Source organism: Rhagoletis pomonella, unplaced genomic scaffold, assembly GCF_013731165.1.
Source record: "Rhagoletis pomonella isolate Grant_MI unplaced genomic scaffold, Rhpom_1.0 Rhpom_scaffold_00005, whole genome shotgun sequence".
Lineage (NCBI taxonomy): Eukaryota > Metazoa > Arthropoda > Insecta > Diptera > Tephritidae > Rhagoletis > Rhagoletis pomonella.
In genome coordinates, this window is record NW_023458559.1 from 31893050 (window position 1) to 31914617 (window position 21568).

Consider the following 21568-nt stretch of genomic DNA (forward strand, 5'->3'; position numbering starts at 1 on the left):
CCATGAACACTTGCAGAGATATAAAGTGTGAAAAATTTGGTTTGTATAGGAGGTGCCACGCCCCCTTCACTTAGCGGTATGAAACATACTTTACACCCTATTGTCATACCTACGAAATATACATAAAAAATTTCATTCAAATCGGTTAAGCCGTTTCGGAGGAGTTCGACCACAAACACCGTGACACGATATTTTTATATATTAGATTTTTCATACAAAAATACCAAAAGATCTAAAAGAAAAAAATAGAGAAAATTTTTTTAGGATAGGGACACCCTAATTGCCAAATTCCAGTACTCTATCGTAAACACTGCCAGAGGTATGCAGTATGAAAAAATCGGTTTGTATAGGAGGTGCCACGCCTCCTTTTCCAATAACCACAATTTTTCTCCATGAGTATGCGATTGTTTTCATATATCTCCTAACCAGGTTCGAGTACTCTACCATGAACACTTCCAAAGTTAAACAAAATGAAAAATTCGATTTGTATGGGAGGTGCCCCGCCCCCTTTTACGATAACCATAATTTGTCTCCGTGAGTATGCGATTACTTTCATATATCTCCATACCATGTTCGAGTCCTCTTCCATGAACATTTTCCGGGATATGCAGTATGGAAAATTCGGTTTGTATGGGAGGTGCCACGCCCCCTTCTCCAATAACCGCAATTTTTCGCCATGAGTAGGCGATTGGTTTGATATATCTCCATACCATGTTCGAGTACTCTACCAAGAACACTTTCAGAGATATGCAGTATGAAAAATTCGGTTGTATGGGAAGTGCCACGCCTCCTTTTCCAATAACCACAATTTTTCTCCATGAGTATGCGATTGATTTCATATATCTCCATACCAAGTTAGAGTACTCTACCACGAACACTTCCAGAGTATGAAAAATTCGGTTGTAAGGGAAGTGCCACGCCCCCTTTTCCAATAACCACAATCGTTCTCCATGAGTATGCGATTGGTTTTATATATCTCCATACCAAGTTAGAGTACTCTACCACGAACACTTCCAGAGATATGCAGTATGATAAATTCGGTTTGTATGGAAAGTGCCACGCCCCCTATTCCAGTAACTACAATTTTTCTCCATGAGTAGGCGATTGGTTTGATATATCTCCATACCAAGTTAGAGTACTCTACCATGAACACTTCCAGAGATATGCGGTATGAAAAAATACGGTTTGTATAGGAGGTGCCACGGCCCCTTTTCCAATGACCACAACTGTTCTCCATGAGTATGCGATTGGTTTTATATATCTCCATACCAAGTTAGAGTACTCTACCACGAACACTTCCAGAGATATGCAGTATGATAAATTCGGTTTGTATGGAAGGTGCCACGCCCCCTTTTCCAATAATCAAAATTTTTCTCCATGAGTATGCCATTGGTTTGATATATCTCCATACCAAGTTAGAGTACTCTACCATGAACACTTCCAGAGATATGCAGTATAAAAAAATCGGTTTGTATGGGAGGTGCCACGCCCCCTTTTCCAATAACCACAATTTTTCTCCATGAGTATGCGATTGGTTTGATATATCTCCATGCCAAGTTAGAGTACTCTACCATGAACACTTCCAGAGATTTGCAGTATGAAAAAATCGGTTTGTATGGGAGGTGCCACGCCCCCTGAACCTAGCGGTATGAAATATACTTTACATCCGATTCTCATATCTACCAAATATACACAAAAAATTTCATAAAGATCGGTCCAGCCGTTTCGGAGGAGTTCGACCACTAACACCGTGACACAAGATTTTTATATATTAGATTTCGATTATTTGAAATTTTTGGCGCCTTAAAGTTGGACATGTAGTTTTGGTAATTTAACTCTGGTTAACAAATTTTTAGAAAGTATGCATTGCCCATTTATAAGCAGGACTGATTCAACCTGTAACAAAATTTGCAATAACTTTGAACTTTGTTGTACAATTTAAGTATTTAATCGCCTTAAGTTATGCTACATTGCCTCGTACATGTATTGACAATATTGAATTTTCAATTTTATATTTCGTTTCCAGGTCAACTCGGCAATGTTATGTCGTGCCAACCCACCTACTTGCCACACGGTACGTGTGTACTTTAATTGAAGACAACAACAAAAGCTTTTAATAGCATCTATCGTCGTATAATTTATTACAACGTAAAATCATTAAAACTAACTGACAGCTGTCAGCTGCCCATCCACGTCAAATCAGCCAAGCACATACGCTTTCCAATGTTCAATACCACAAAAATGTGGCGACCACCGTCGAATGGGGTTACATTGATCATCTTCAGCGGCATTTTGCTGATTTTCAATTTCATACAAACAGCAGGTGAGGCCACAGCGCGTATGGCAGCAGATGTCAGTGAGAAAAGTGAAAGAGATACAACGGAAATAGCCGTCACAATGAGGTCAACCACTGTCAGCACAACGCGCATGGTAAGTGCAACAGTTGCAGCTAACAAAAGTGACACGACAAAAAGTCCGAAGCATAACTCACAACAGGTGTGGTCGAGCTTGCGACCCGCCGAGACCACGCCAAACAGTATGCGCACGATCGGCATACAAGCCCGGATGAATAGAACTTATACGTTACCACGCGGGTTTCAACGTGCTGGGCACAGACGTACCTTTTACGAGCACTGCATGGATCACCGCAACTCCTTTGCCGATCTTGCCACACTAGTGCTCTATTCGCTCGTTTGTCTTGTGGGGCTATTCGGTAATACGCTCGTCATTTATGTTGTGCTACGCTTTTCAAAGATGCAAACTGTCACCAATATTTATATACTTAATCTCGCCATCGCAGATGAGTGCTTTCTCATTGGCATACCATTTCTGCTCTACACTATGCGCATTTGTAGTTGGCGCTTTGGCGATTTCATGTGCAAGGCTTACATGGTGAGCACCTCGATCACACAATTCACTTCATCTATTTTCCTGCTTATCATGTCCGCCGATCGCTATCTGGCGGTTTGTCATCCCATAGCCTCGCCTAAGTATCGCACGCAGCGTATAGCCAAAATCGTGTCGGCCATTGCGTGGCTAACCTCGGTTGTGCTTATGTTACCCGTCATACTCTATGCCAGCACAGTGATCCAAGAAGATGGCGTAAATCTTTCCTGCAACATAGAATGGCCTGAAACATATAAGAAGCACTCGGCCACCACTTTCACGCTGTACACATTCTTCCTAGGCTTCGCCACGCCACTCTGCTTTATACTCTGCTTCTACTATCTGGTCATACGAAAGCTACACGCCGTCGGCTCTAAACACAAATCGAAGGAGAAGAAGCGTTCGCATCGCAAAGTTACGCGACTCGTACTCACCGTCATTACCGTCTATATACTCTGCTGGCTGCCGTATTGGATCTCGCAAGTGACGCTCATCAATTCTAATCCCATGCAAAATCAGCTTTCGCGCCTTGAGATACTCATTTTCTTGCTACTCTTCTGTCTTGTCTACTCCAATTCGGCTATGAATCCTATACTCTATGCATTTCTGAGCGACAACTTTCGCAAGAGCTTTTTTAAAGCTTTCACCTGCATGACTAAAAACGAAGTGAATGCGCAATTGCAAGCTGAACCGAGCCTGCTTACAAAACAGGGCAATGGTAAGCGTCGGCAGAAGCGTCAGAGTAATGCAAAACTAAACGAGCCAAATTTAGTGGCCGCAACTAGTGCCAACAATAATTCTTCGGTAACGACTTCTTCGACAACCACAGCGCCTGTGGGCGGTGATAAGGTGACACCAGTATTATTGGCGACAACAACGGTCTCAACAGATGGCAGTGCGTCAACGGTGCAACCAAATGGGCGACCACCGGTGAGGTCGGACGCTTTTGAAGGCGAAGATATGATACTCGTAATGGAACATGAGCGGCCGATGTGCGCGCTTCTGGAGCGAGAGAATGTTGTTGGTAATGTGCTGCAAACGGATTTGTAAATTTGCTGGACGTCACATATTTTTAGGTGTTTTGTACTGATTTAAAAAAAACCATTTTAATTAAATAAGTTAGAAAGAAAAATATAAACTTAGATACATAAATAAGTTTGAACGTGAAAATAGAATACTACTTGTATAAACCCGGAATTGTTTTCTTTACAATTCTTTCAATTATGTTTTCCGTTTCGTGCCATTTCTGGTAACCAATAGTTTTACTAAGGCCATACCATAAGAAGGCCTCAAAAGTCGCTAAAATTGTCATGTAGTCTCTCTCCAAACCCACACAACTAAGTTCTCTACATGTAAAGACTGAATAAAAAATTATGATGTAAACAAACTTAGTCCATACCCTGTACCGACCGAATTGTACAGAAGCAGCAGCGGTATTCTAAAACTCGCTTAGCTAAATTTTATAATACCAAAATATGCAGCATTGTAAGTGGTACAATATAAAATCGGATAAAACTGGGAAAGATAATGATTCTTTGGAAACTTTGCGTGTTTTTAGGCACACTCATTACTAATTTTGGAGAATTTCAGCGATCTAAATTTACCGGACAATTCTGGCAAATGTCTTTCAACTAACTACAGTCTTTTTTAAGACAAGTTTCAATTCAATTATAAAAAGAAGAAGAAATAAATAATATATAAAAAAAATTTCAAAATTATACTAAAATTATAAATATTTTTCTTTTTAAAACAATGAAATGTAAAAAAAAAAATACAAAAAATTAAAAAAATATTAAATTGAAAAACTAAACTACATTAAAAAAGAAAATAAATAAAAGAAAGAAAAACATACAATAGTTGCAATGGCTATTCGAGGAATCCGAATTGCGAATTCGAGGGCAGCGGATTTTTTTATACATTTTTATTATTATTTTTTTTATTTACTTTTTATTTTTTAATTAACTTTTTTTAATTATAGGTTTTTATTTCTTCAAAAAAAAAAAGTGTATATTATTTGAATATCATGTAATTTTAACAAACTTATATTATGTACTTTTTATATTAAATTTATTTTCTTTAATTTTTTTCTGCTTTTTGGATTTGGTTGTTTTACAAAAAAAAAAAACTTATTTGTATTTTATTTATAGGAACCTCTCTATGTATTTATTTATTTTTCAACTTTTAGATTTTATTTCATTAACCTCTCAGAAACTTTCTTTATTTTTTCTTTGCTTTTTACCTAAAAATCTGGAACTTTTCTCCGTAAAACAATAAAATCTAGAAATTAATGAAAAATTAAATTAAAAAATGAAAAACAAAGAAAAAAATTAAGACGATTTAATGGTATTAATTTTTTTAACAAGAAAATCTAAAAATTTAGAAAGAAAATCTCATATAATAGGTTTCTAAAAATTAACTGAAAATAAAATTTGTTTTTTAAAACAATAAAATCCAAAAATCATAAAATTATTATTATTAAAATTAAAAAAGAAAAAAATACATAAAATAAGTTTCTAAATACAAAAAGCAATAAAACCGTGAAATTAAAAAAAATATAGAAAAAATTAATTTAAAAAAATAAAATTTATCAAAAAAAGGAAAATAATTCCGCTGCCCGAGAATTTGAACCTCGGATCTCGCGAATAGCCCGCCAGTGCTTTGCTCACACGGCCATTCCAACTGTTGGAGCAGCCAAAATAAATAAAATCTATCAAACTATCTTGCCTACTATCTTTAAATTATCTAACAAAAGATTTGCAACATACTGTAGCAACTATTTTTTTAATTGCAAGGAGCACAGAAGAAAATTAAACAAGTAATAGTAGTAGTTAATTTTTTCATGATCCAATGATTGGATCTAAATCACCTCTGAGGTACCACATTTCCTTTAAAAAAAGAATTATAGATATTGGTTAACGTGATCCAAAGTTATGCGGTTACGTACATAAAAAAATATTCCGAATAATTGAAAAGGTGGCAGGTAACAAGATTAACGGAAATAAGGTCAATTAACATTATTACGCATACTGGTGCGAAGTAAAGTCAATTGACATTATCACTTTTCAAAAGCGAAATAAAGTCAAAAAAAATTTGGACATAAAAGAAATGTGGCTATTTACATGGTGTTGTTTACATAGATCAAATAAGTTATTGCCAAATCCTCATTGTGCTATTGACCAACACACAATCAAGAACCACCACCAATGGATTTTATTAAACAATTTAAAATTACGAAGCCACGCAAATTTTATGTTTGAAAGAGCAATAATGTCAATGGATTTCATTTCGCACCAGTATGCAAAACACTGTTAATTGACCTTATTTCCGCTGATCTTGTTATCTGTCACCGTTGAAAACCTCTTCATTTTTTTGATGTCAGTTAAAAATAGCAGGGACAGAACATAGCAGTTATTGATGAAAACTGTCATGGAAAAATTCACTATGAAGGAAATGTTCTACAAATAAGTGAAACATACCAATTGATTTCATTTTTCGACGAGACTCAAATTTGAAAATAATTTTTTTTCTCATTTTTTATGCAAAATTTAAAAAAAAAATAACAATTGTTTTTGATTTTTTTATTACAAACGCAGAATAACAATTATTTTTAATTTTTATATTATATGTCTTAGATAACAGTTATCGAAGACTTTTATTTATAAAAGCGATTTTTTTTAATAAAAGTTGTAACTATTACGGTCCCTGAAAATTAGACTATCTTTATTTGCTTTCATATATTCGAATATCTGACATAAAATGAAAAGGCGTAATATAAATGACAACATAATGAAGTAAATGTAACAAAGAATTTATAGAAGTTAAGAAATTAATATAAGCGAAATTATAAGTTTTATAATTTAAGTATGTAATTTGGTAAGAGTAAAAAATTGTAAGTGATAGAATTTTTGTATTAAAAAATTCTCAATAATAGTGAACGTTTTTATTAAAGCAGAGGCTCTTTGTCTCAGTAATCAAGAGGTTCATTTAGATTTTTAATAATTTCAGCAAGCAAAAATTTAAGTACAAAGTTCAAATATCTTCGAAGTTTTTCAAAACTTACATGCTTTGTAAACTTCTATGTTTTAAGTTACAATGCAATAGAAGTACCTCCTTTAACTTTAAAAAGCTTGGAAAACTTGGAATGTGTGGAATATTTGAGCATATTGTCAAAATTTCTGTGGAAAATATTTCTGACTATAAAGCCTTCCAGTTTTCCAACTAAATATGAGGCAATCGCTAAGGGATACAAATTTGAATATGATGCGTTACCACATCGATAGTTTTACCATTCGATATCGATATTTTGTATTCGATACTTCTAAACCGACTTTTTTTGGAATCGATTACCGAAATTCCGGTATCGTCTCATGTCTCTAAAATTAAACAAATACATGTATTTCCTTTAACACCGCATTTTCTTCAAATCTTCAAAATCAAACACTTGCTGAAATAAACGATGTCGAATTTTTTAGGGTTAAATTAGACAAAATATAAATGAAAATAAATGGCAATTAGAGCTAAGCAAGCACCAAAAAATTTAAAAATAAGATAAAACAATTAAAGTTTACCATAAATTCATTTAAAAGTAGGTGGAATAAGTTTAAAAGCAAGCAAAAGCAAAAAAAAATTATATTGCATAATTACAGTTATGGAATCTGTAAATTTTGGCCTATATTTTAAAAAACTTGAAGAACCCGAAATCAAATACGATATAATCGAAAAATGTTTCAATTCATATAGTTTGTAAATATTATATTTGTCCAAGATACTTAATAAGGAAAATTAATGTAAAATTCTGAGAATTTTAATAAATGGAATTTAAAATAATACGTATGCACTTTTTCTTACTTTGTTTTGTAACGGTAAGTATTTACAATATTTGTTCTAAATTTTTATTTTTCTGATACGATTTTCAGTAAAATTAGCAAAAAGCAACAGAAGCATGCATAAGCTGGTAGACCACATCATTAAAAATTAAAATAGGGTTGCGGCCTTCAGAAACAACAACTAATTAAAAAAAAAAATTAACCACACACATCATAGCTTCACACTTTATATAAAATTCACAAAAATTCGGAATATTTGTCAACAAATTTTCAAAATTTTTCATCCGAATTTTTAGGGCATGCAATTTCGGTGACCATTCAATTTCAATATAATAAAGTGCAAGTTCCAAGCGGCTAAATATTTCCGTTGATTTTTAATAATTTTTTTTGTAAATTGTGTAGTGTATTTTCTTGTATACAAAAATAAATTTTGCTTGTGCGTTATGTACAAGAAAAAGTGCAACACAACACAGTTTGAAAAAAAATATATCAAAAATCAACGGAAATGCAGGCATTTACGTAATGAGAGTCTCAACATTGTAAATAGCAGAGGGCGTTAATGTATCATAGGACCTTTCTATATTAAGATAACGATATGTATGAATGATATATTTTATTTTTATAGAGAAAAAGCTAGTTTTCTATTAAATAACATAATTCCAGCTAATAAATATCCACTATTTTTATCGACGTTCAATGGTTTCTGAAAATCATAGGATATACTACATACATAGTTAGTGAAATTTGCGGATGAGATGACATGCAATTGAAAACGGAGTTGACAACAAATTAACGAAAACGATCTGCTCCTTGATAATGTGCCTTCACGTTTTTTATTTTTGCACACAGCGTGATTTTCGAAATAGTTCGGAAAGCCACAAAAACTTTAAACAGCGAACTTACTACATCTCCCGCGTAACTTTTGCAATGTCAAGTTAACTTCTGTTTCACATGCAAAGAGTTCTCGTACTTAACTTGGCTTAAAAAATTTCCAACTCAGCTTTTTTGTGGTTCGGAGCAAATTCTTTGCCAACCACAATAAGTGATGATTATAACCACATTCACTTATCTTATTCCCCTCAAAGGTTACATATTCTAGTTTTCTAAATCACTCTCTACATCAGTTAGCAGCTCTGTCCTGCTGTTTTGGTAAAAGTTTCACACACCAAATGAATGTGAAAACAACGAAAATTAAAATGAAAACTTTTCACTTTCAACTTTTCAACAAAATAAAATTAAATAAAATGTGAAATCATATAAAGCTGTGCACTATTCTGTCAAAGTACTCGTAATTTACGGCTTGGTAATAATTGGCTTTCATATGCTGTGTCACTGCGATCACTGAATGTACACTAGGGTGGTCCAAAAATGCATGTGAAAAAGTAAAGTCGGAATTTTTATGCTCTCACCCACTAGGATTGTTCTATACCGAAAAAAAATATATCCCTATTTTTTTATTTTGAAATCAAAAAATATTTAGAGGTCGCTCAAAGCGCCCAAAGTTTTCCATGTATTTTTTATGGGGGAAAAACAACTTTTCGAAGAAATGGTATAGAATTCTTAAGAATCAATATTTTTCTATCGGGAAACTCTATTTATCTGCAGGAGATTCCCAATAATAATACCTAATCCTTTGTTTAACCATTTTTTCATCGCAACTATAATTTATAGGTCCGCCAAAAACCCACAAAACCAATAAAAAATCATTAGTATTAAAAATTTTTTAAATAAACAATTGGGTATTATTAATGAAAGTCTCCTGAAGAGAACCAGAGTTTTCCGATCGAAAAATATTGATTTTCAAGAATTTTATACCATTTCTACGAAAAGTTTTTTTTTTTCATATAAAAATACATGCAAAACTTTGAGCGCTTTGAGCGACCTCTTAATATTCTTTGATTTCAAAATAAAAAAATATGGGTATACTTTTTCTCGATATAGAACAATCCTAGGGGGTGAGAGCATTACAATTCCGACTTTGCTATTTTTGGACCGCCCTAATGTACATATGTATACTTACATATCTATGTACTATGTACTTGAATAAGTATTTATTGTGGGGAAATATGCGGTTGCACTCGACACACTCACTTTTTTGCATACATACATACAAATGTGTGTCATACCAAGCTGAATGTGGCCGCTGCACTACAATGGCCTGATGAAAGCTTTGCTTTCTCTGCATTGTTTTGCTCATCCTACCCACACCCCTTCATGTCTGTTTCATTGTGCCCTCTGAAAAACTTTAATTGCAAATTTTACTTAAATTTAAAATTTCTACCGAAATATGTTTGTTATGCAGATTGAGATTCTTATTTGAGGTAGTTAATATTTTGACAATTACTAATTGAGTCTACACAACTTTGCGGATGTTGTTGGTTTCTGGAAATAGCAAACAATGACTGAATAACCACACATACATACATACTTGTATTTTTTTAGTTTTTTATATAAATTATATATATTAGAAAACCTCGGAAAATGTTAGATGAACTATAATTTGAGTATAGACACTTGAAAAGCCCAAATCGAGCTCTAAAACGGTTATATAGATTATAAAGCAGCCGTTGAGGTATCTTACGGTTAATTACTGTGCTACCTTGTAGCTACCAGTAAGTGCATGTTGGCACAATTTTTATGCAATTCTGGAGGAAGATGAATTTGGCTATGTATATCCCGATTACTTGTTCGCTTATAACTAGCAGCTTCTAATTGGCCGGCTAATTATGTTCCCAAGGCCTGAGCGTCCACACAGGAAATACTGAACAGTTTCCTCGCTCCCTTCTAAGTAGCTAACAGCTGCGGCAAGTTCACTGGACCAGATTCCAAATATCTACAGGTGCGCTCTTACCTTGCAATGGCCGTCAAAAACTTGGTTTCTTCTTGGGGAGATCCATGCGTAACCTATATCTTTTCAGATTGTACCCTCCCAAAACGCTTTGAAAAATGTTGCAGAGCTCTTTCAGATGGAAACTGAGGCTATTTCTGAGGCCCATTCCCCCCTTTGGCACCTGAAGACTGCAGAAAGATATTCCAGAACCCTAGAGTGTCCGAATCTCGTACCACTCCACTTCATTGCCTGCAGTTTAACAAATAGGTCCACAGGTAGAAAGTAAAGCAAGGTCTCTAGGGCTTTAACTAGTCGGCGTTGAGGATAGCGCCCCCGTGATCATCATGCACGCCACCATTTAAACCTTTGTTAGTTCGTCTTTTATTGGAGATTTATTTACGGACGGCCACCAGAGCCTAATGCCAAAAAACAGAATGGCAGGCACCACCGCTGTGTACATCCAGTTCACAATATGAGACTTCAAGCCCCATTTTTCCCTCTTGCCACGATATTATTTCTTAAATGTAAATTAAAACCGTACAAGTTTTACGAATGCGCTAACAGAGCCAGATCAGCTTTCAATTAGTTACAATTTTTTTACCTGTTGGTTATCCCAGAAGTTATTTTGCTCGTCATGCTAGCTGCCACTGCAAGCACATTTTTGTTTTTATTATTACACTCATCCTGCAATTCCACGCACATGCAACTACTTGCTTGCTCGTTATAGCTCGTTACGCTAAACGTTGCATGAAAAATGCATTTATCATCGTTTTCGTAATAGCAACAACGCTTCAGCAACAAAACGCAACAGTGCCAATGGGCGGGATGGACACAGCTATATACCAGCAACCACAGTTGGCCACTTAACACGCAGCAGCTAGTAAAAGTAGCTGCGCTTCCTTGTTGCACGGAGTAAATCCTGACTTTAGCCAAAAATTCCACTACACAACTGAATTATTTATGAAAGCAGCACAACGAATCATAAGAAAAGAGTGGCGTAAAAATATAATGGAATAAACTAACCATATAAATATCAGCAGATAAATCAACGTAACGACGCAATGGCGAGCGAACGAAATTTCGACGAAGAATGAGAAATTAGGGAGGAGGAAAGCAGTGCATAGTTGGAAAATAAATACATGCTATCTATAGAGCTACGTATAAATGTATATATCATAGTGCGTACCTATTCCTGCGAGTACAACAAGTAAATTTCCTTTGCTTTTTTCAACAGTTTGGATCAGACTAAAGAAAAGGCTCTGTAGTGCGGCTTGTAGAGGAAACTGTTGCAGACAAGCTTGCGAGAACACATTATACTTAAACCAAGAATTATTCCACAGAAAAGGCGCTTCCTGAAATTGTAGAAGATCGCTGTCCCTCACGGAATAGAGCCTATTTATTAGGGTTCGTAGATATTGAGTGAGTCTGCGACATGATCAATGCTCTTATCAGCTACAACAGCGCTGATGGATCTGAGAGACGTCTGATGATGCTTGTAGACCAAATGCTGGGTTGCAGGTTAGTGTAAACTGATCTAGCGGGAATATCGACGAGCAGATTTGTCAGCAGAGGCACAGCAGTAAACTAATTGTTTAGAGGCATTCAAGAGAAGGGCGTATGGTAACTATCCTGCAGTCATCATAAGTGGAAAATTTTCACAAAGACTGTGAGGCTCTGGGCACTACACCCACGGAAGCAATGAGCGTTCTGCTGAATATACTGCCCAGAGAAATTATGCACCCTAAGACTGCAAAAATGTTCTTGCTGTAAAGCGAATCACCACAACTGCCTCGCTTGCCAGAACTAACGTACTCCTGCATGCCAACCACAACCTTCCACAAATGGTATAGACCAGATCCCTAGCAGTGAAAAATGGACCCAGACTGACGGATATTAATTGGATAACAAGATTAGAGTCACCGTCTACTCAGAACAAATGGAACTACTAAAATCGTTCCGCTTAACAGACCATTGCGGCGTCTTCGCAAAAGAACTTTCGGCTATAGGGATACACCAAGCAATGAGTTGGCGGACGAGCTGGCAAGGAAGCGCACTTCCCTCCCACTTTCACCGTTTTGAAAGATGTTTGGCATGCCGCTCGCAACTAGCAAGCTCACTATACAACTTTTTTTTAGAAACTGAAGAGAACAGCTACTTAGACTGCAACAACATGATTCCGTGTAGCCAGAATAAGGCCTTAAAAGATATCTGTAGCCACTTACAACATGGGGTCGACTTTCCTTGGATATGGGTCGGCTGCCAGTTCACATCATTTTAGAGATGCATGCGCAGAGGTTCGGAATGCCTTGTAATTACTTCTGCAGGAGCTGCAAGAAAACGAGAGAACTTCTTAATCCAGCGGCACTTATTCTACGAATGTGACGTACTTTGAATTAGATGACCGAGTTGCATGGGTCTTCAAAGGTTCCAGCACCCATAAACTTCAGTCTCCTCATCCAAAGTACAGCACATTCGCAAAGTCTAATAAATGCAGACGCTTTCTCGTTTTTTTTCCTCAAATTCTGTAACTCCACGTAATTGTTTATGTAGAAGAGAGGAGAGATGTACAGATCTTCTAAGGTACAACAACAGACCCGATTGTGGGCTGGTATGACCACCAGCAGCCGATATAACCTAGCCTTACACAACCTAGGTCAGGCGAAGAAGGTTGATGATAGCTTACATTCAATCGAGTAGTTCCTCAAAAAAAAAGCTCAGCTCGAAAATGGAGAGCATTGCAGTTACAGGTCCTTGATTCTGAAGTTATCTTGATACCTTTTGTGTTTCGGTTTAAGTATAATAAGACGGTTTTTTGAATAGCAGCCTCCTTTTTTCGTCGATTTGGCAGCGTATCCATTCTACACTTTTTACTTAAAATGTGGCCACATACAACAGAATTTTTATTCTTTTTCTTTACTTTACAAACTTTGTCAGAAAGAAAGCCGTTGTGGGAAGTCAACGTCACAACTCCAGGTACACTTAATTCAGTTTAAATTTGATTTAAAATCGGCCCGCAGCGCAAGTAAAACAAAGCAAAACAAGTATGTATGTATGTATATTAACAAAAGTAGATTAAGAGAGGAAAACTATTGTAAAGTTAATAGCATAAGTGCGCCAGTATATTTTTAAACACACGGCAACATAGTAAAATGGCGGATGGCATAAAAGTTTGCATGGCATGAAAAGAAATATTTACGCTCCTGCGGCTATTTATGCATTTCCACGAAGTAAACCACACACAAACTTGTATGCTTGTCAAGAGTTAATATATGTAGTATTTATGTATATAAGTGTCGTATTTGCTGCTGCCACATGTTTTTTCGTCGTTGTTATACTTAATATGGCCACCACTTCCTATCCAACTTCCACTTTGGCTTCATTGTAGTTTTCTTTTTTATTTCGCTAACACTTTTTTATGCAGCTGCCTGCAAGTTTTTCTCGCTCGCATTAACTTTGTTGTGCAATTTCTCCAGGATGTGTTTCATTTCCTTTAAATCTGTTGGTGGAACGTATATGTTGTAAGTGCTTACGTCTATGCGCATTTACTTAGCACATTCTTATTAAATGTTGTCTGTATGTGTGTGTGTAAAAATTAAAAAACAAAAAAAACTTGTGTGTGGATTCCACTCGCTACTGAAAAGAAGCTTCTTCCTATGGGAATATTTCTGCATAATAATAAACAATTATTCTAATCTTGCAGGGCAATTCTAGCAACTGTCTTTCAACTCACCACAGTCATTCGAAAAACAAAAGTCTTTCGTAAAACAATTGCAGCTATCTTGAAAGCTCTTTACTGTCTTTCGAAAGATTAATTGAAAGTTGTGCTAACGAGAAGGTCTTAGCGTTATGCTGTGCGCCTTTTAGCAATCAGATTTTTTTTATTAAATGAAATTAAAAAAAAAAAACATATTTATATATTTTTTTGTTTTAAAACAGTAAAAATTAATAAATAAAAGAAAATTAAATTAGAAAAGGATACAAAAATTTATCACAAAAGAAGAAAACAGTAATTAAAAATTAAATTAGATCAAAAATATTTTTATTAAAAAACACAAAAAAAAAACAATTAGAAAAGTTAAAAAATTTTTATAAGATCGTAAAAATTAAATTAAATAAAAAATATATATTTTTCTTTCTAAAAATTAAAAGAAAATCAAATTAACAAAAGAATAACAAATTAAATAAAAAATAATAAAAATCAAATTCAAAAACAAACTATTTTTATTTTTTAGGCAATTAAATCTACAAATAAAAAAAAATTTACTGAAAAACTGAAAAAAGTTTTTAAATCGGCAAAATGGAATAAGTTCCTAGAAGTTAAATGAAATTAAAAAAAAAATATTCCTTTTAAAATAATAACAACCATTAAAGAAAATAAATTAAGAAAAAAAAATACATAAAATAAATTTCTAGAAATATAATTAAGTCAATAAATATATATGTATTTCCAAAATTCCGAAACATTTAATTAAAAAAGAAAAAAATTTAGTTACAAAAAATATTAAAAAAATCCGCTGCGCCCGGACTCGAACTTGGATATCTCGATTGGCACGACTGTGCTTTGCCCCAATAGGCCATTGCGACTGTTGGACTGACTCGGGCTTAACGATATATAAGTGCTTTCTCTAAAAATAGCTTTTCACCTCGAGTGGTGAATGAGAGAGCTTTTTTTCTAAGACTTTTGTGCTAGAATAACAAAAGTCTTTTGAACTATCTTGCCATCTGACTTTCATTTGTCTTGCGAACACTTTTTACTATCTTAGCCAGAATTGCCCTGTCTTCATCTTAATCTTATTTCTAATCTTAATCTTAACAAGCAGCTCGCTATACTATCCGCCACGTAAAACCCATTTATAATGAAAACGACAACAATACCACTTTTTCTGATGACGACCACGGCAAACGTTTAAAGGACTACGAATTGAGGGTATGCACCTGCAAAGTCCGGAGCCTTAGTGGGGAAGATGCCGGTGCCCCTGCCCGGATGACAGCACCGCCACCTAATATTACTGGACAAATATGGAAGATACCAGATAGGCTAAGCACTTCTTTCCGGAAATATCAACAAAGAAAACCGAAGCACTCCTTCACCCCAGTAGGCATGAAGTAAGAATTGTTCGAGAACTTCGAGGTAATGAAACACTTATCAAACATAGCAGTTTTTAACTCTAATCAGTGTATATTATGCCACGAAAAACAGGAAACAGCAGAAGACATTATGTGCCACTGTGAAGCTGCCGTACTTAGGAGCATACGAATACCCAGAATAGGCAACGGAAGCAAACATAGTCACGTAAACAAGGTTATTTTGAGTGTTTGTTGGGATCAAAAGGGATTTGTCCATTATGTCCAATTCGATCCTCCATTGTGCACAGCTTCACCGTTTCAATGGAGCAATCAAGGAAGTGCGACTATAATTGCCCAACTTCCTTCCTGACAATGCCAGGCCACACACATCTTTAATGACTCGGAGCAAATTGAGGGATCTTGGTTGGGAAGTTACATATGCATCACCATATGGATGCCAAAAGAAAGAGATTTAAGAAGGTAGTAGTTTGAAAATGTTTGAAGTAGTGTTGCCACTTATTAGAAAATGAAATTAAGTTATATGAAATTTTAAAATAGTTACCATCCCAAAAAAAACAGTTTTAAGAAATCCTTATTTCGAACGTTTAGAATATTTTTGAGGTGGCTTGCCACCGGTTAAAAAGGTTGAATTCAAATTATTTAAAAAGCTAAATCAATTATTACCATATGGGTTTGAAAAGGCTTTATTTGTAAACTATATTTAGGAGTGTTGACATGTATTTCAATTTAATTCATCAGTTATTTGAAACATGTATCACATTGCTAGACCAAAGATTTTTTTAAATATATTTCAGTTTGCAAATGCGGGGTTGTCATCTGTTTGAAATGTTGAATTCTTTTTACTTATACACAAGTTAAATGAAATATTAAAATATGAATATAAATAAAACGAAATAGTTTTAAGAAAACTTTATTTTTAAATTATTTTTGCTTAGGGTACAAAAAGTACATATTTGTTAAATTTTCAAAAGCGAGGAGTCAAATAAAAGGGCCTGGCCTGTCGATGTGCCAAGTTAGAACTTTTTTGCGATACAGATTGACTTAAAATTTAATAAAATGGAAAATCGACCCCACGGCATATCGCTTCTCTCAGAAATGGCTAGATGAGTTTAGATGAAACTTGTGGAATATGTTTTGTAGATTTTTGAATGTGGTTTCCACCTGTTTAACAACCACTGAAATTTCGAATGCCCTATCCTTTTAGTTAGCGATTAAAGAATCCTTATCCGAATATCTAACATTAGGCATTTTCATATTCCCCGCCGAAAAACACTAAATTAATACAAATAAGAGTATTTAGCAAATTTTCGATTAAGCCTTAATTAACCGCTAATTAACGCGAATTAAATGAAAATTACAGCAAAGGCATTTGTTGATTCCTGCGGCTAAAATTTTTCATATAATCCAGCTCAATATGGTATGTATTCTGATTTTGTAATTGCAAACGCTAATTCGCACCATTACATATCCCTTATCGGCTTAATTAGCCACGGCAAACGTTTAAATATGCGGTAAATTGCCAGTAAGAAAGGTAAAATACGTTGCGCGGAGAAATGCGATTATTAGTTTGCCATTGGCATGCCATAAATGCAAAATGTGAATGTAAGAGTAGTAATAAGCTGATTATTGCATGTATGTATACTTTCATGTGTATGTACATATGTACATACAAGTGCATTATACATACGTCTGACCACATACATACACACATACACGCTATTCATTTGCTATGTTTATATAAATAGCTAATAATGCATCCGCGTTCAATAAGCAATTTTGCTGTTTCTCTTTTGTACGCCAGCGACTGATAATTAGAAGGAGACGATGATTGAGCAACAAAAGGAGTGAACAATAGACACACACACACACACACACGCTTACGCATGCATCCACGTAAACAAATTAGGTGCCGCTTGTTGCATGTTGCACGTACTAAGCTTAGCTGCATAATTGGCATGCATGTAAGCAGCTGCAGCTGACGTGGCTTGCAATGTTGCGGCTATAATTGTGTTGTATGCATGTTGTGCAAGGATAATACAAGTGATGTTAAAAGGCGAACTAAACTGACAGGAAGCACGCACTATAGCGGTTTTAGTCATAACAAGCTTGTGTAAGAAAGAGCGGCAGTGAGAGCTGACGTAGATTGAAAGGTGGTCATTTAACCTTCATTTTAACGATGCTGGTTTAATGGCCTTTTCGATATATCTTTTAAGTGCCTGTTATTAGGATGTTCACCATCATTTAAGTATCTAATTTTACAAGTACACATCTCCTTTTTTGTGATGAAAATAAACAGCACACACATGAGCACCTTCCGGGTCGATTTCCGGTATTAATGTAAAATTGGATGACCGCTAGCAGAGAGTTTATGAAAAAATGTAGGCAGAGTTGAGAAAAAAAAAGTCTGATACTGTAATTTACAGTGCAATTCTGGCAACTATCTTTCAACTTACCACAGTCTTTCGAAAGACAAAAGTGCTTCGTAAGGCGATTGTCAAATCTTGAAATTTCCCTGAAAGCCCGTTTCTGTCTTTTGAAAGACTAATTGAAAGATCTGTGCTATTCTGTTTTTCTTTTGACAATAAGTTTTCTTAAAATTAAATTAAATGAAATTTTTATTTCTTATTTTTGTGATTTTTTTTAATACTCTCAATATTTTTCAACTTACATTTGTCGTTAATTTTCCGTTGCAGTATTTTCTTTACCAAACCATGTATGTAAACCTATTACTTTTGTCTTTTTGCAATATGTTTTTGTTTCTAATTAAATTTAATTAGAAATACATACATATATGTATATTTTTATTTTAAACAATAAAAAAAATTAAAAATATTTAAAAGAAAGAAAAACCCAGATTGAAAAAATAAAAGAAATTTGAAAAAATTTTATTTTTTTAAACGATAAAATCCAAAGACTAAAAGAAAATAAAAAACATTTATTTAAAACAAACCCAGAAAATTAACAGAAATTTTAATTTAAAAAAAAAAATAACTAAAAAATTAAATAAATTCCTGAAAATATTACATGAGGCATTCAAAAAAATTTATTTCCAAAACAAAATCTAAAAACAAAAAGCAAAAGAAAAAAATGAAATAAGTTCCTAAAAATTCAATGAAATTAACAAAGTATTTTGTTTTTAACAAAAACATCTAAAAATAAAAAGAAATTTAAATTAAAAAAGAAAAAATTTCAATTAAAATAAGAGAAAGAAATAAAATATGTTTTGAAAAATTTTATGAAAGTAATAAAAATATTTTACATTTTAAAACAATAAAATATAGAATCAAAAGAAATTCATATTAAGAAAAGAAACAAAGATTTTTAAAAATACTTTCCTAAAAATTAATTAACAAATATTTTTTGTTGTATAAAACAATAAAATCTAAAATAAAATTTAAATTTCTAAAGAACAAACGAAATTAGAAAATGTATATTTTTTCGGAAAATAAAATGTAATAAATAAAAGATAATTAAATGCAAATAATAATAAAATAGAAAAAGGAATAAAAACCCACTGCCCGATGACTCGAACCCGTATCTGTCGAGTGACACGCCAGTGTTTTGCACACTCAGCTATTGCGACTGTTTGAGCGGTGCAAGCAAAATGATTAACAAGTACTTTCTGACAAAAGAGCTTTTTATCATAAAGTTAGAAAACGAAATTTGTTGTTCTTAGACTTTCGCGCCAGAACAAACAAAATCTTTAAAATTATCTTGGCTATTGTCCTTGAATTGTTCTACAAAAGACTTGGAACTACTTATCTTAGCTCGAACCGCCCTGTTAGACTTTTTCTACGATATCATTTGAACAAAATGAAGTATGAATAGATATTTGACCTATAAAGATATCAAAACTAATTCCTAATTCTTCTCTTTGAGGCAACTAATAATCCACTGTGGGTTTGTAGCTAGCCACCTTGTCGTTGGAGCGGATTTTCAGCTTATAATGAAACCGGTTATATGGTTTCTGAGCTACTTTCTTTCCATCCAGGGGCCCGAGGGACCAAACTGCATCCAAAATTACCAGCCCTCTAAGTATGTTACGCCACAAAGTTAACACCGGCGGTATAAGAAAGCAGCCTTCTTGACAACCCGGAAAAGGCGCCACTTGGTCCGCATGTACTTGCAAGGTGGTCATACGACCAAGATTAATCCATACAAATACGAAATAATTCCAATTAAATAGGAAGAGATAAAGAAATCGAAAAGCGGTAGTCGCTTTGTAGAGTCCCCAAAGGAAAGGCGGTCAGGGATGTAAGCAGCACTGAGGATCTATGATTGTAGCCATCGAGAGGAAGAAAGTAGAAAAACTTGTGCAAGCTTCCTGATGTTTCGCTCCACCGGACGAGTTAAAGTCACTGATGGAAGATTGTAAGCGGAAAGAAAACCAGGCCTATTTGGGAGCGGACGCGATATTAATAAGTCACAGTTTTGTTCCTTACCCCAGATTACCTTAAAAATAATAATTCGAGGTAAGGAGCCTAAACATGTATGTAGAATGCACGCTAAAGGATATGTGTGCTGGGTACTAGTTTTTCTTTCCAGCGAGAAGAGCTGGTTGAAGATGTGTAGACTCACTTGGGAGGCTCGCTTTTTCTGATAACTAAGAAAAATTGTCGAAATTAGAATGCATTTAAAATCATCCCGTTTCCGTTTTTGATGCTTCATGACCTCGTCCAACGTTACCATTACACAAATTTTCTTTTAATGTGCGAGCATTACGCGGCTCTAAGTTGAGAAAAATCAATAGATGCTTTACTCGCTGCATAATTCTCAGCAATAAACTCAGAATATAACAATAAGAAGTTAAAAGACTTCTTGTAGGACTACTAGATTTAATGGAAACGGTGGATGACATGTTTTCCGAATCCTCAGCTTTTGGCAACAACGAGTGGAACTACCTGGTGAAGTGTCTACCACATTCATTCTATGACACAACAGACTTTTTTGGTCCATGTGAGGCCTATACTGGCCAGCCATCATAACCAAAGCTAGGCTGATAGCTCTCAGGTCGTCAGTGATCGAAGTGATACCATACTAGCTAAGTTAAGAAAAAACTTAAGATATTTTGCTTGGATCCCTTACCGATAGGTACAAGAAATACTCTACCAACTTTACAAAAATTTTTGTGGTATAGGCTCAAAAGAAGACAAACTATTTTCAAAATGTTTTAGTGGAGCTTTTTTTTAGAGCACTCGACAATCGCAACTCTACGAAAATACATAGGAAGTTTCAATCAATATAAGTCAGCAATTATACCAGTACGAGTACTACTCGACAAATAACCACACCTCTTAAATGTACCTCGAACGAATGAGGATGGATTCCGGAATCCACGGATGTGGAAAATAGTACCTGTATCGTAATTTTACGCAATACTTAGAGGGAGTTCTTAGCTTCACGTCCGTTAAGAGATTAACTAATGTGTTAAAGTCTTCCCTCTTTCCCTTCTTTTACAATCTTTCTATACCAATTCTCATATTTAAAATATGCTTCAGTTTAATCCAGACTGAATAGCAGCAATACAGTCTTTAAAGCAAACGCTCGATAGCAACAAGGTTTGCGTACTATGAAGCCTTCAAAGATTAGCTGTATGACCTAATTTGCTTGTTGCCACATGTGCGCCTATTAGACAACGTCCTCTCCACACATTGCAATCAAAATCAAGACAGCAGAGCAAACATGCTTAACTAAGTCCTCTACCGTTTTCCAGCCGCGAAGCTTGTGTAAGTGCCAATAACCCTGCTGGAAACTTTACGGACACTGTAGAGGTGTCATCAGTATTTTTGTGAGCTGTGACTTGTTCATACTTGAGTATATATTTGTAAGCATTTCTGTCCAAAGAAATATTGAATGTCATTAGTGCTTTCGAAATTTTAATTGAATATCTAACATTAAAAACTAGACATAAATTGTGGATCATTTAAAGCTGTCCATA

At 34.7% G+C, this 21568-nt stretch overlaps 1 protein-coding gene across 1 annotated transcript; it reads left to right on the forward strand.

The window, feature by feature from the left end:
- Positions 1-2241: 2241 nt before the first annotated feature.
- Positions 2242-3936, forward strand: LOC118740070 (somatostatin receptor type 2-like). Its single transcript, XM_036471564.1, has one exon. It carries the CDS (start codon positions 2242-2244, stop codon positions 3934-3936), a length of 1695 nt encoding a protein of 564 aa, XP_036327457.1.
- Positions 3937-21568: the final 17632 nt, after the last annotated feature.